The sequence below is a fragment of the Paroedura picta genome, chromosome 7 (genome assembly GCF_049243985.1).
Source record: "Paroedura picta isolate Pp20150507F chromosome 7, Ppicta_v3.0, whole genome shotgun sequence".
NCBI classification, from domain to species: Eukaryota; Metazoa; Chordata; class Lepidosauria; order Squamata; family Gekkonidae; genus Paroedura; species Paroedura picta.
Genome location: NC_135375.1, coordinates 18692302 through 18708101, shown reverse-complemented (window position 1 = coordinate 18708101; position 15800 = coordinate 18692302). Strand labels below are relative to the sequence as shown.

The following is a 15800-nucleotide window of genomic DNA, read 5'->3' as shown; positions in this document are numbered from 1 at the left end:
CACTATGATGAGCAACAGTCATTGAAAGTTTGAGGCATGGAAGACTTTTCCAAGCTGTGCTTCCTTGCATCCTTTCGTGGAGATGTGGGGACTTAAGTTTCAACTTTTTATGCTCTAGCAGTGCTTTTTTAAATGCTCTAAAAAGGTAAAGGTATCCCCTGTGCAAGCACCGGGTCATGTCTGACCCTTGGGATGACGCCCTCCAGCGTTTTCATGGCAGACTCAATACGGGGTGGTTTGCCAGTGCCTTCCCCAGTCATTACCGTTTACCCCCCAGTAAGCAAGCTGGGCACTCATTTTACCGATCTCAGAAGGATGGAAGGCTGAGTCAACCTTGAGCCGGCTGCTGGAATTGAACTCCCAGCCTCATGGGCAAAGCTTTCAGACGGCTGCCTTACCACTCTGCGCCACAAGAGGCTTTTCAATGCTCTAGCAATGGGCAATTGTCCCATGATGCAAGAGCTATGGCAGTATTATGTTTCATGGAAAACGCAGGGCTGCTGCTGAAAACAGCAGCCCCGTGTCTCCTCTTGTTCCATGGTAAAGTTGGTGAAAGAAGTGGGTGATATCACCATCAGCCAATGAAAGCCTAGAAAGTCAGAATGGTATCATCATATTGTATATTAGAGGAGAGACAAAAAGACTTCTGTTTTAATGGCAGCCACGCATCTTTCTTAATGTTGAACTTTGTGGTATTGACATGGTGTTTAAAATTTATTTGTTAAGGTGGTCCATGGGCATCTACTAGAGCCCATTCCTAATGGTGGCCATCTTGTGGAACGGGCTCCCAAGCGAGGTGAGGCAGGCACAAACTTCAAAAGGTTTTAGGAGTCACGGAAAGTTTGTTTTAGTTTCACTGGATTTTAATGGGATTTAAGAGACAGATTTTTTTTCGGGTGGGAGGAAGTGGCATTGTATCCTTGCACTAGTTCGCTGCCTTGAATCACATGGGAAGGGCATGGGGTAAATATTTTACTACATGAACTTTCCTTGCAGTTAACTCAAGAAAGCCAGCTTGGGGTGGTGGTTAGAAGTGGCAGCCTCTAATCTGACAAGCCAGGTTGATTCTCCACTCCTCCTCCAAATGCAGCCAGCTGGGTGAACTTGGGCTCATCACTGCACTGTATAACTTGAGCAACCAAAATAAAAGTACAGTTTAATAGTAACTTAAAATAGTAAACATATCACATATGTTGGTTTACTAGCTAAATAACAATCTTTATTATGTTGTTTACAGTTCAGCATCTTTTATTATGACTTTTAAAGGGTACTTTTATTTTGGTTGCTCTATTTATACCGTTTTGGAGTTTGTTCAATCCTTCTTGGAGCTCCCTGATCCCATCAGATCTTGGAAGCTAAGCAGGGCTGATCCGGGCTAATATTTGGATGGGAGACCTCCAAGGATTTGAGTGGGTAGTTCCTCCAAGGAACACTAGGGGTCATGAAACAGAGGCAGGCAATGGCAAACTGCCACCGAGTGTCCCTTACCTCAACCTGTGGTCCTCCAGATCCTCCAGCAAATGCGGGCAGGCGCTCATGGGAATTGTAGTCCATGAACATCTGGAGGATCACAGGTTGACTACGCCTGCCCTACCAGGCTGACAGGCAGTCCTCGGATATTCTGCCGTACAATCAATAAATGAGTTATGAGGTCACCTTTCCAGAGTCTCCCTCTCTCCATGAGACCCCACCATCTCTATGGTCTTGTTCTTGCACACCTCTCTTCCAGATGTTTAAAGGCAGAAGGGAGAGAGCTGAGGAAAATCAGCTGCACAGCCCTTTCCGTTTGACAGTGAAAGTGTGGCAAAGAGAGGAAGAGGCGAACCGAGGACCACAGACTCCCACGTTCTCTGTGGCCACTCTGCCCCTCACAAGATGGCTGCCAGTATGGGTAGACAATGCAGACTGATGGACCAGTGATCTAAAATTCAGTATACGGCAACTTCACGTGCATTTAGGGTGGGAGGTGGTTACCCTGACAGGTGAGCCGTGATGCTGCCTAGTCCTGGGCTTCTGGCATTGGTGGAAAGGGGATGAGGTTCAGCAGTAGAGCATCCGCTTTGCCTGCGGATGTCCCATCATCTCTAGTTTAAAAGTTCAGGTAGTAGACAAATGCACAGAATCTCTTGCCTGTCCCTAGAGAGCTGCTGCCGGTCAGAGCAGGCAACTCTGACAGAAGTCTGACTTAGGAGGAAGCTGCTTCGTGCAGTCCTCTCCGTTCCATGGGCACGGTCTGGGCCATCTTCCTTTCCTCCGTCCCTTTCTTAAAAATGGGACCGAGAAGGATTGGTGGAGAAGTTGGTCCAGCTGTAGGAGTTCAGCCAGGGGTCCCCAGTTCTCTGGTTCTATCCTGTGCAGCAGAGTTTGTGGAATCCAACCAGAGAGTCCAAAGTGGTAAAACGTTTAAGTGCGCCGAGCATCGTTTCAGACCTGCGCCCTGGGAATCCCTTATGGCTTTTTAAATTCGAAGTGCTTTCGAGTGCTGGCATAGCCTCTTCTTCTGGAAATGGTTGCGTTCGGTTATTGCCAGGGCTTCCCTCGTTCACTTTAAGTGCTGCTGGCCTCGTGTCCAGGGCCTGCCATCCGCTCAGCCTGCCAAGTACCGACAAGGATGGCATGCCAAAAAGCAGGCCGCTGGCTCTCAGTTCCCGCTGGCTCTTCACCGCTGCAGAGAAGTGGTCTCCCCTGCCCCCTCGTCCCCAAATGGCAGGCAGCTTGTAAAAGCAGTGCGGAATTCCTTTGCAAGTTTCTCTGTGTGCTCTGCTCCAAACAAGCAACGTGGTACAACGCACGGGGAATGGCTATCGAAACCCAAGTGGAATCAAAATGTGCGATTTCCCGCCAGCTCATCGCCAGTTGTTTTTTTTAATTTAAAAGTTACTGAGCCAGGGGTGTTGCACGGTGGTCAAGAGTGAAACACAGACTCACACAGAGCTGGAAGAGACCACAGAGGGACATCCAGTCTTGCCACCCACCTTTTTGGGGATTTTAAAACACACACATTGAACAGGTGCTCAGCCAATCTCTTCCTAAAAACTTCTAACAAAGGAGACTCCACCACCCTTGGAGGCAGCAGGTTACGTCTAGTGCAGGGGTGGCCCAACTGTGGCTCGCCAGATGTCCATGGACTGCAATTCCCGTGAGCCCCTGCCAGCAGTGCTGGCAGGGGCTCATGGGAATTGTAGTCCATGGACATCTGGCGAACCACAGTTGGGCCACCCCTGAATTTAGTATGTGATGTGGCCCATGAAGCCACCAATTCAAATGGTTCCTGGAGAGCCTGTATGGTGCAGTTTTTAAAGGGTTGGACCACGATCTGGGAAACCCAGATTTGAATCCCCACTCTGCCCTGGAAGCTTGCCAGGTGAACATGGGATGGCCGCACACTCTCAGCCCGACTTGTCTCACAAGGGTTGTTGTGGGGATAAAATGGCAGAGAAGGTAATAATGGAAGCTGCTTTGGGGAGAATGACGTAAATAAATCATAGAATTATAGAATCCTAGATTTGGAAGGGTCCATATAGGTCATCTAGTCCAACCCCCTGCTCATTGCAGGAACTGCCTAAAGCTACCATGATATCTGTCCAGCTGCTGCTTGAAGACCGCCAATGAGTGGGAGCTCACCACCGTCTTAGGCAGCCGATTCCACTGCTGAACTGCTCTGTTAAAAATTTTTCCCTGATATCTGGCTGGTACCATTTTACATGTAGTTTAAAACCATTACTGCAGGTCCTATCCTCTACTGCCAACAGGATCTTCTCCCTGCCCTCCTCCAAGTGACCACCTTTCAGATACTTCAAGAAAACCATCATGTTCCATCTCCACTTCTTCTCCAGGCTGAACATTCCCAAGTCCCTCAGCCTTTCCTCACAGGGCTTGGTCCCAAGGCCCCGGATCATCCTCGTCGGTCTCCTCTGCACCTTCTACATTTTGTTGACATGTTTTTTGAAGTGCAATGGCCGTGAACTTACGTTTGTGCTTTGTCATTGACTTACTTTAGTTGGATGATGAAAGCAGGCAGGTGTATATTGTTTGCATTCAGCAGCAGTAGCAATGAGCCCACCTAGACTGGTGGTCAGAACAACAGACTAAGACTGGGAAGATGCAGGTTCAAATCCTTGCTCTGCCAAGAGGCTCATGGCTTGCCCTTAGCCAGTCTGTCTCACAGGTTTGTGAGATGGCTGTGAGCAAAGGAAGTATCCCGACTCATCATCTTACCATTTATTATTTCTAAAGTGACTACCATTGATAGGTGCGTGTACAAAAGGACCCAGGGTAATGTGCTTACAATATGCTGTAATATGTCTGCATAATTACTTGGGCACAGGTCTGCAAATATGGGCAGTGCCATATAGAGAATTTTCATCTCCACCACTGTTGAGACATGTATTCATTAATATGATCCATGTTGCAACCAGTTGACTTTGACATTGACACCAGAACTCCACGAGTTTGAAGGGAGGCATCCAAATGATGGGACAGGATGACTGGGTGTCATTTCATCCATGGCCGTCTTCTGTTGGTCATCCAACAGCTTCAAGATCAAGGGCTACATCTTTCCAATTACCTGCCTTAATCTAGAAGGACAAGTCAACCAACCCAGATTGTAAATGAATGATCTACTTGTAACTTCAGTTCATTCTCCATCTTGGCCTGCCATGGAAGATTCTTCCAAAAATACTCCTGTTGGGGGTGCTCACACCGCAACAACTATGAGCAGAGTGCCCCCTTCTCCCCAGTTCCATTTGCTCTGCCCCAAAGTGAGAATGTATCATTTTCTAGTTCACATAGTTTCATATTGATTATGGCTTCCTAAGCCATTTTGGAGAAATGCGGCCAGTGCAGTGTGAAGATGCTGCACATTTTGTCCCTAGCCCTCTTCTGTTGGTCATAACAGCTTCAAGGTCAAGGGGTACATCTTTCCAGTTCCCTGCATTAATCTATAAGGACAAGTCAGCCATCCCAGATTGTAACTGAATTACCTACTTGTAATTACAGTTTCCACACAACCTAGATATTAACTTGGATAGAGTCAGTTCCCTGTTGTAAATCATGCTGGCACTGAAATATTTAGGAGGCGCATAAATTAAGTCCATGCTGCCAATTCTGCATGCATTAAATATGACCCATGGTACCTCAAGCGCACTGGTCACCTTTTCTGACGGTTTAAAGGAAGAAGTCTGTAGCCCAGGGGTCCCCCACCTTTTTGTATCAGCAAGTACCTTTGGAATCTGACACAGGGTGGTGGCCACAATCACAAAATGGGTATCACAGGAACCAGTTCATTCCGCACCTAAAAGTTCATGACGGTTCATGGCTCACGGACCAGGCGTGCAACAAATAGAAATGAATGGCATTTCCCCTTAGCGCTAAATCACAGCCAGAGTGCAAAATCAGATGCAGGCAGAAGGTGTAGATGTGTGTGTTGTCAAAATGAAAACGCAAAAAACTGTTTGCAAATTCCTCTCCTAGCGAGAAGGTTGCCGAATATGGAAGATGACCATGATGAAGGGGGCGGACGGGCTGGGAATCCAGATCACCGGCGGTCGAGGGTCACGGCGCTCTCCGCACGCCATCATAATTGCACGGGTGGAAGAAGGAGGCTCTGCGCACAGGTACCGTTTGTTCTGCTGTCATGTTGTACCAATCTGAGGGTTCTGCCACTCTGGTTATCTGCAACACTTGCATGTACAAAAGCAAAGCAACTTAGAGTTAAAGGATGGTGCTCTAGTACAGTGGTCCCCAACCTTTTTATCACCGGGGACCACTCAACGCCTTTTACTGAGGCCTGGTGGGGGGGGGGTAGTTTACTCCTCTACTCTCAACCACTGCCCTAACGTTCTCTGATCGCTAGGGTAATGTTTAAACATCCCTTCAAAATAAGATACAGACACACCACAACAATGAACATAAGGAACATTTTATTTTCATGGAAATTTTAACTCATGACAATGACAAATCAATGGGAACCCTGAGCTTGTTTCTCTGCAACGTGATAGTCCCATCTGGGAGTGATGGGAGACAATGACACCCAAAGTGTGTTGTAAAGGCCCGGGGGGGATGAAGTAAAGGGCCGGCCGGGGGGGGGGGGGGGAGAAGGCGTCCTTCGGGGCCCACCTTCAATTAGTCGAAGGACCACAACCTCTGGGTGTGTAGCAGTTACTACCAGAGATCTGTCGCATGCATAGTTGTGGTGTGGCCTCACTAACAGCATGCATGTAGCACTCTGGTTTAAATGATTTGTTTGAGACCCAGCGTGATAATACTGGTTGAGTGTTGGATTAGGATTTTGGAGGATCCCTATTCAAATCCCCCCATTCTACCACAAAGTTTGCTCAGTGACCTGTATACATAGCTGCCTTCTATCGCATCAAACCCTTGGTCAGGGTCACTGTTGTTTACTTTGACTGTCGGCAGCTTTCCAGGGTCCCAGGTGGAAGTCTTTCACCTTGCCTACCACCTAGCGCTCTCCTGGCCTCCACTTTAGCTTCAGATCAAGCTGAGAGAGAATAGATGGCCAAGCTCACCCCAAGAGCTTCCATGGCAAAGCAGAGATGCCACTCCTCAGGTAGGACCTGGGGCTCCCTTTGAATGGCAGCTCATCTCCTGACTAAAGAGATCAGTTCCCCTGGAGAAAATGAAGGTTTGGAGGGTGGACTCCATAGCATTATACTCCACTGAGGTCCTTCCCCGCCCCAAATCTTACCACTCCCAGCTCTACTCCCAAAGTCTCCAGATATCTCCCAACTCCCAATTATGCAAACTGCAACGTGTTGATTCCTTTCCCATTATACCCATCGAGTGTAATGTCTGTTGTTGGGAGAGGAATGGGAAGGCGAATGTAAGCCGCTTTGAGCCTCCTTCGGGTAGGGAAAAGCAGCATATAAGAACCAACTCTTCTTCTTCTTCTTCTTGGTTCATGATTCACCACCTGTAGGACCAACACAGCTGGGAATACTTTGGGTAGACTAGAGAGGAGCCGACCAAGACTTGTTCTGCCAAGATCAAACTAGGGGTCTGGATTTCATGCTTCCATCTTTCCTCTCTTTGCTTTGTTTATGTTTTACATAAATAACTTGAAGATTTGAACTTTGGTTATCCCAGATCCTCATCCAACCTTCTAACGACTATACTGTGCTCATCCCTGGACGCTAAAAAAGGGAGCTCAGAAGCTGTACTGCACTTACTTAGGGAGTCACGGTGTCTTTGAAGGTTTCCATCTAATTATTTCTTCTGACTACCCCTTTCTGGTAGTCGATTGAGGGTCAGCCCTCCCGCACTGAGGAAGTAGGTCAGACGTTCGGCACTCTGGGGAAAGGCCCAGCTTTCTCCGCAAGATATAAGACCCTGATAAAACTGGCTGATGGGCACCACGTTCTTGCATGTCAGGACGAATATGGAGTTGAGCGCTGTTAGTGGAATGAGGTCACGCAGCGCTAACTACTCCTCAGCAAGGGGAGGGGGGGCGGCGTTAACTACTCCATGGAAAATTTAATATTAAAGCTGACCTACTTAACCAGTGATATCGTTCGTGTTTATAAAGTGCTTCGGAATGCTCCAGAGAAAAGTGTTAAGTAAATGTGGAGTGACTCGATTATTTATTATTAACAGAATGCAGATGGAATCTCTTACGTTCAACTTCAAATTTCCCCCCCTCTGAAAGAGAGCGCTGGCTTTTATCGGGCTTCGTGTTTCTCTTTGAGCCGCTAAGATCCTCACCGCCTTTCTGTGTAGCATAGAGCACCCTCGGCACCAAGATAACTTTGAGGAACTCTATGAACTGTGTTTTCGTTTCCCCAGGGACGGAAGGCTGAAAGTGGGAGATGAGCTCCTAATGATCAATGGTCAGTCTCTAGTGGGCCTCTCCCATGAAGACGCTGTTGTTCTTCTTCGGTCAGCTGAAGGCCTCGTGTACCTGGTGGTTGCGAGCCAGGTAGGTAATGTTCCCTGTTTGGTTCCAAAGGGTTGTGACGGCACAAAGAATTCACCTTAAAAGGTAAAGGTATCCCCTGTGCAAGCACCGAGTCGTGTCAGACCTTTGGGATGACGCCCTCTAGCATTTTCTTGGCAGACTCAATACAGCAGGGGTAGTCAAACTGCGGCCCTCCAGATGTCCATGGACCACAATTCCCAGAAGCCCCTGCCAGCAATGCTGGCAGGGGCTTCTGGGAATTGTAGTCCATGGACATCTGGAGGGCCGCAGTTTGACTACCCCTGCAATACAGGGTGGTTTTGCCATTCCCTTCCCCAGTCATTACCATTTACCCCCCAGCAAGCTGGGTACTCATTTTACCGACCTCGGAAGGATGGAAGGCTGAGTCAACCATGAGCCGGCTGCTGGGATCGAACTCCCAGCCTCATGGGCCGAGCTTCAGACAGCATGTCGGCTGCTTTACCACCCTGCGCCACAAGATGGCTTTTAAGAAGGGTGGGAACAATTCAGGGCTGACAAAGGGAATTACTTCTCAAGCACATGGAATTCACCGTCACAACACTGTGATGGCCTCTAGTTTAGATAGCTGTTCAAAAGTCTTTGAATCAAGGTCTCTTGGTTAGCTAAGGTGTGTCGGCCAGATTGGCTAAGATCCAGCCGATATTCTGGAGTGGAAGTGGTTATTATACAATTTCAAGTGAGTAGCCATGTTGGTCTGCAGCTGAAGAATAACTAGATTCAAGTTCAGTAGCTGGACAGCAACTTATCATGGATGCCCCAGGGGCTTATGGGAATTGTAGGCCATGGACATGGAGAGCCACATTGCCCACCTTTGCTCCATGCCCTCTCCCTTGGCCCTCCAGGAAAATGGGTTAACTGTTCTGTGAAGCTGGTTGCCGGACTCGATGGACTACCAGGGTGATCCAGGAGGGCTCTTCTTAGGTTCTTCCAATGTTCTTAAGTTGAGCTTCAGAGTGAAGAAGGTTTTGGGTGTGCTGACTACTCTCCTTGCCACAGGGCTTGCTTAAGCACCCCACAATTTGGACTCCAGTCTCACCCATCCACCCAGTCGTCTAGCTATTTTTGCAATACTTCACTGGGAGTTATGAATTATTAGCTGGTCTTGGCAGCCGCTCAGCTATTTCTCCTCACCTTGGCGGCAAAACTGTTTGGGTGGAGGACAATGTGTTTGTGTTTGGTTTTGAGAAGGCTGGGCTGCGTTCCAAGGCCGGATATCAGCTCAAACCTGCTTAAAATTCTTTCCCCCGTTACGCTGCACCTGCATCTGTAACAAACTGACATGAATTTTCACAGAAGGGGGCCCTGCCAGAATCATGTTCATTTTCGTGAGAGATACCGTGGGCCGTTTCACAACATGTCACTTGATTCCTCCTCATCTGCTTAATCAGCATTCCCTTTTCAGCTCCGTTGGAAAGTATTGTGATTGAGGGGGAAAAGTGCTGTGGTTTGCTATTCAAAGTTCTCTGGTTGACTTCTCAGCTGTGCAACCGTATTGGGGGACGGTTGTGGCCATCTGTCAGGTTTCCATCACTGTCTTTGCCTGCTGATTCATCCCTCAAAGTCTGGGTTTTGAGAGATGATGGTGGGCAGGGGGCATCTTCTAACAAAACGGGGATTCTGTTAGGGCAGGTTTTCACAACCAGGCTTTCATGAAACCCTGGGGTTTCTTGACAGCCCTGGAAGGGTTTCCTGAATGAGTGGGAGTTAATTCATTTTTAATATTTTTTAAAAGTTTGTTAAACATGCATTGTGATATGACCATATACGGCAGTGGTTCTCAACCTGGGGGTCGGGACCCCTTTTGGGGTGGGACGACCCTTTCACAGGGGTCGAGGCAGGACGACCAGCTTGGCCGGGGGGGGGGATCCACTGTTGCCTCTCCTCGTGGTCATCCTAGTGGATGATCTACTCCAGGAAAGAGGCAAGGGGGGGTTTATATTCCACCTTGATTCTTCTGGACCTCTCAGTAGCTTTCAGTAACATCGGTCAAGATGCCTACCAGGGGCTCTCAGCAAAGATGGGGCTTGAAGGCACCATGCTGCAGTGTTTATAGTCCTGTCTGTCTAGTCAGTACCGGAAGATAGTGCGGAGGGATGACTGCTGGACTCCGGCACTTGTACAACAAGATGCTGTTGGGTTCTCTTCTACTTCCCTCATGCTTATCCCTTACATGAAACTGATGGATGACACTTAGAGTAAGGGGTCACCAATATACGGATAAGTAAAGTTCTGAAGCCTTGCTCAAAGGCAATAATGAGTTAGGGGAAGCATCATCAGGGCTGTGGAATTGGGGTCACTGTGGGTGGGCAGGTAGTTGTGAATCTCCTGCATTCTTCAGGGGGTTGGACTAGAAAGATGACCCTAGACGTATTTTCCACCTCTATGATTCTATGGATGAAGGCTGATAAACTGAAGTTCAGTACAGATAATATGTACCTGTTGTTGGTCAGTAATGTTATTGATCAAGGGTTGAGGAGACCACCTTTTCAGGATGGTGATGCCACCCCGCCCTGAATGAGCAGGTTCATAACATATGGTGTTGTTTGAGCCAGATAAGAACGTACGTCAGTTTGGTGTAGTGGTTAGGAATGTGGACTTCTAATCTGGCATGCCAGGTTTGATTCTGCGCTCCCCCACATGCAGCCAGCTGGGTGACCTTGGGCTCGCCACGGCACTGATGAAACTGTTCTGATCGAGCAGTGATATCAGGGCTCTCTCAGCCACATCCACCCCACAGGGTGTCTGTTGTGGGGAGAGGAAAGGGAAGGCGACTGTAAGCCGCTTTGAGCCTTCTTTGGGTAGAGAAAAGCGGCATATGAGAATCAACTCTTCTTCTTCCATGTTCAGAGTGCCTTGCCGTGGCATGAACTGGCGCCATCTTTCCCGGGATCCACCTGTGATGCCAAGTTAGGCCTATCTTACGAGGCTGTTGTATGTAATTACTTAGCAGATACGTTTAATTATCTCTGCAATTCTTGACAGGACGGGGCGGAAGACGACTTTCTCAATTACCCATCTACAAGTTTGCCAGACTTAATTAGCACCTGCTCTACCCAAGATTCAACCCCCTGGACTGCGAATAAAGAGAATGAGGAGCCGGAGGAGGAGGATGTCAAAGGAAAGAACCCCGTTCCAGAAGTACAGGAACCTGTAAGTCTTTCATTTTGCTCGCTTGTGTGCTGTGTGTATGCCTAGCAGTCATTCACAGCAGCTGGCAATGACAATAAAAACAGATTCACTGTTATTACCACAATAACTCATTTGGAATACTGTGTACAGTTCTGGTTACTGTTTCTCAAAAAGGGAATTGCAGAGCTGGGAAAAGGTACCATGGAGGGTGACCAAGATTATTGGAGCACATTCTGAAGAGTCTAGATCTTTTCAGCGCAGAAAAGACATGACTGGGAGGGTGGCAGTATAATAGCGATCTATAACCTTATGCATGGGATAGAACAAGTCGACAAGGAGAAATTTTTCTCCCTCTCCCCAAATATAGAACTTGAGGGCATCCAATGACACTACTTTACCCAGAGAGTGATTAAAATGTGGAATTCTCTGCCAGAGGATGTGGTGTTGGCCACAGGAATAAAGAACTTTAAAAGGTGATTAGATTGGGCAGTCAACCTCTGAACCCCAGAGCCAGTAGGCAACATCAGGGGAAGGCCTCGGCCTTTATGCCCTGGTGTTGGTTGTCCAGAGGAACTGGTTGGCCACTATGGAAGACGGGATGCTGGACTAGATGGACCACTGGTGTGATCCAGCAGGGCTCTTCTTATGTTCTTAACAAGGGAAGGCCACAGCCTGTATGCCTTGTTGTTAGCCATCCAGAGGGACTGGTTGGCCACTGTGTGAGACAGGATGCTGGACTAGATGGACCACTGGTCTGATCCAGCAGGGCTCTTCTTATGTTCTTAGATATTAACACACACACACATAACCCGGAAGACTGTAACCATGTCCATCCAGCATTGCTGTCATCCATTGGGTCAGGGAAGGGATTGGTTACTAAAAGCATGTGAACATACTCAGTTACCAAAAGGATGAACAAAGAAGGGTGAAAAAAATCTTCCAGGCTGTGCTCTGAAGGACTCTGAGATGCAATATGTTGAACACCAGGCAGATTTGAATAGACAAAATTGCACTGGGAGGAGCTGCTATTAGTTTGTGCAAAGAAGACAAAGGAAGAGATCTTATCTCAGGTGGACCTCCATCTTCACCTCTGAAGGCCAGAGAAAGATGGAGATGGACATCTACTGACAATATTCTCATCTGTTACGCAAGTCCATGTAATCTTGGCAGGGCTGTTTTGAGTTTTGCTTTATTAGTGAGCTGGTTACATAATTAACATCCTACATCCCATGACGCCTCAGTGACTGTCCGGGTGAGGTTAAATCCTAACTCTCGTTCCTCTCTTTTTTACCAAGAGGGGTAGAACTCACACTCACACACATGCACTTGCAGAGAAAATATCTCAAAAATACGATTGCACACACATATCTTACTCCTGCCATGCTAGATATTTTTCTGCAGGGCAGGAATTTTGGCAAGGCGATTGTGCATTGTATTTCGCAGTGGTTGCATAATGATGTGGCATAATCATCATGCAAGACGTGATAGTGCTGAGTGACAAAAAACAAGAGAGTCCATAAACAGAATAAAAGATAGATCTGTTGCTTTTGATCTTGCAGTCCTTCCAACATTCCCTTTTCTTTGTTTTCTGGGGAAAGCTACATCTTTTCAGACAGGCTGCGTTAACTCTTTTCAATCAACTTTCCTCTGTAGATGAAGCCTTTTGCAAGGGAAACAAAATGTTTGGCTTTCGTCTCATGGACGATACTTCTCTCAATGACTATCAGCCAGGATGGCTGAAGCACACTTCTGAGTCCGGGGGTGATAGGCCTCACAACGAAATCTGAGTTCAAAGGCACCTTTAGACCACCCAAGTTTTATTCAAGGAACTGTGCATGCCCACAAAAGCTCATGCCTTGAATAAAACTTTGTTGGTCTTAAAGGTGCCTTTGGACTCAGATTTTGTTCTGCTACATCAGACTGACACGGCTACTCACCTGCATCTTATCTTTATGATAGGCCTCACAGTACCACAAGCTGAACAGCCTTACTCTCAGAAGGCTCTTGTGATTTTTTCATGGAATTATGCAAACTGCAATGTGTTGATTCCTTTCTTATTATACCCATTGAGTGTAATGTCTGTTGTGGGGAGAGGAATGGGAGGGCGACTGTAAGCCGCTTTGAGCCTCCTTCGGGTAGGGAAAAGTGGCATATAAGAACCAACTCTTCTTCTTGGTTCATGATTCATCACCTGTTGGAACAACACTATTTTGGGTACACTAGAGAGGAGCCGACCAAGACTTGTTCTGCCAAGATCAAACTAGGGGTCTAGATTCCATGCTTCCATCTTTCCTCTTTTTGCTTTGTTTATGCCTTGCATATATAAAAGTGGTCCTGGCCCCTTACGTTACCAGTATCTGAGGTGCCTGAGATATGTTAGATTTCCAGAAGTCAAAGGGAAGATGTCAGTGGCTAGCTTTCTTCTCTACCTTTCCCTGTAAACGACAGAAGCCAAATAAGATCTTAACCAGGGGTGGCCAAACTGTGGCTCTCTGGATGTTCGTGGACTACAATTGCCATGAGACCTTGCCAGCAACATGCTGGCTCATGGTAATTGTAGTCCATCAACATCTGGAGAACCACAGTTTGGCCACCCCTGATCTAAACTAAGCAAAACCATTCCGAGTTGGATAACATATTCAGGTTACAGAATTCTGCTTTTCTCAGTGCAGAATTTGAGTTACCCTGGTGCAGAATCCTGAGTCTATGTTTTGAGTACTATCGGAATGGGGTACACATGAGTCTTTGAGTAGGGATTTGTTAATTCCTGTTGTTTTTTTTTCACCATCTGCCGTTATGAAAGCAGCGTTTTTCCTCACCATATGGGCCTTGTCACAGCATCTGGCCAGAATGTTGCTTCCTAGTCATGAATAAGGTTTAAACATGGATCCAAACATTGGTCAAACAGGATTTCCAAGCATGAAGTACTTCCCAGTCGCATAAACCGCAGCAGCATATTTTTTTTTTCAAAAATAGTAAGGGCTTTATTCCCATCTGATGGTAACCATATGGATTAGTCAGAGCTGTGGTTTGAACTCGGGCACACCTGATAGCAGAACCTTTTGAAAAAAGCAACAAGACTCATTTTCCTCATTCGCCCTTCAAGGGGAGGGGGGAACACAAGGTACAAGGGGGTTTGTTCCCCCTGCAGGTGCCGAAATGTCCAATATAACTGGGTAACCTAACACCCTCTCTAATAATAACCATCTGTCAGCAGGGAAGGAAAAGGGATTTCTGGAAGTTTTATAGTGTTGCAGAATGGCTGGCTCCCCCTTGGATATGCTTTGCACAAAAATCTGTTCCATTGGACAAAAAGCCCACCCCAAACCTCCAAAACAGAAACAAAAATAGCACTCTGCCCTCTATGCCAATCGCACTTTATTTGCAAATTCATCATGGTGTTTATTCATGGAATAATGTCTTAAAGCCTTCTTTATCTTACTGATTTCTGAATAGTGTCACATAAGCTTATGAGGGTGCTTTATACAGAATAAGATCAATGGTCGGTCAAGGGACCATGGAGGGAAGGGTGGTGGCTCAGTAGAGCCTCTGCTTGGTATGCAGAAAGTCCCAGGTTCAATCCCCAGCATCTCCAGTTAAAAGGTCTGGCAGCTGGTGATGTGAAAGACCTCTGCCGAGACCTTGGAGAGCTGCTGCCAGTCTGAGGAGGCAATACTGACTTTGATGGGCCACTTTGTCCAATTATGCACGGGGCAGAAAGGCCAGGCTGGCAGCGACAGGGCAGTGGGGCTAATCCCCACATACACATGAGATCACTGCCAGCCCAGCTCCTTCCTGGCCCTGGCCCCAATCAGGGCCTCGGATGGGAACGTGCAAGGGAACGTGGATTATTCCAAGTTCTCATTTCTTACCGCAATGGCCAGCAGGGGCCTGGCCAGGCAAAGCCTGTATATATGGGAAGAGGCCTGGCTCATCCCCCACACCTGCAGTATCCCTGCAGGGACACAAAACACCCCTTTGCGGTGCTGCAGAGCCAAGCAAGGTGTTCCTACACCCCCATGATGGTGGGATAGGGGCATGCCACAAAGGGATTGAACTTTGGACTGTTTGCATGATACCATGGTTAAAAACGGCAGCCTCTGATCTGGAGGACGGGGTTTGATTCCCCACTCCTCCTCCACATGCAGCCAGCTGGGTGACCTTGGGCCAGTCACAGTTCTCCAGAGCTCTCTCAGTCTCACCTACCTCACAAGGTACCTGTTACGGGGAAGGAAGGGAAGGTGATTGTAAGCTGCTTTGACTCCTTTGGGTAATGAAAGCGGTATATAAAACTACTCTCCTCCTCCTCAAGGATCTCCTGGCTCTACAGAATTTCCTCTGGAACTTCTTGCCTACTCAAGGAAGTTTGGATCACAAAACAATGCATAATAGCAGGATATAATGACCCTTATTCCAGCATCATGGCCAAACCTGGATAAAGGGACTCCCTGCGCAAGGGAAGGCTTTGGCATTTCCCATTTATCCAACTTTTGAATGTATTATTTTTTCTACGACATGCCTAGCATTAATAGCTTATTCTTTCCCTGCATAGATTTGCAGACTAAGATCTGCAAAGTGTGCTCCATATGAACACATGCAAGATAATACCTTTGGGTTGGATGCTTATGAATCACATGAGGTTTAATTATTTTGATGGCATGGGCGCCATGACAGTCATTAGTACACTCCTTGCTGAATAGGCAATGAATGACCTTGT

General features: G+C 47.4%; 1 protein-coding gene across 10 annotated transcripts in view; it reads left to right on the top strand.

The window, feature by feature from the left end:
* The window catches only part of PDZD2 (PDZ domain containing 2), a 272721-nt gene that overhangs the window by 199193 nt on the left and 57728 nt on the right, over positions 1–15800 (top strand). For all 10 annotated transcript variants that reach the window (XR_013232999.1, XM_077346915.1, XM_077346916.1 and 7 more), the window contains 3 exons: positions 5473–5615; positions 7801–7933; positions 10937–11104. Coding sequence is in view for 9 of the 10 variants with exons in the window: in XM_077346915.1 (XP_077203030.1) it covers positions 5473–5615; positions 7801–7933; positions 10937–11104 (444 nt within the window). In the remaining variant the exon portion in view is untranslated. The remainder of the gene's footprint in view (positions 1–5472; positions 5616–7800; positions 7934–10936; positions 11105–15800) is intronic.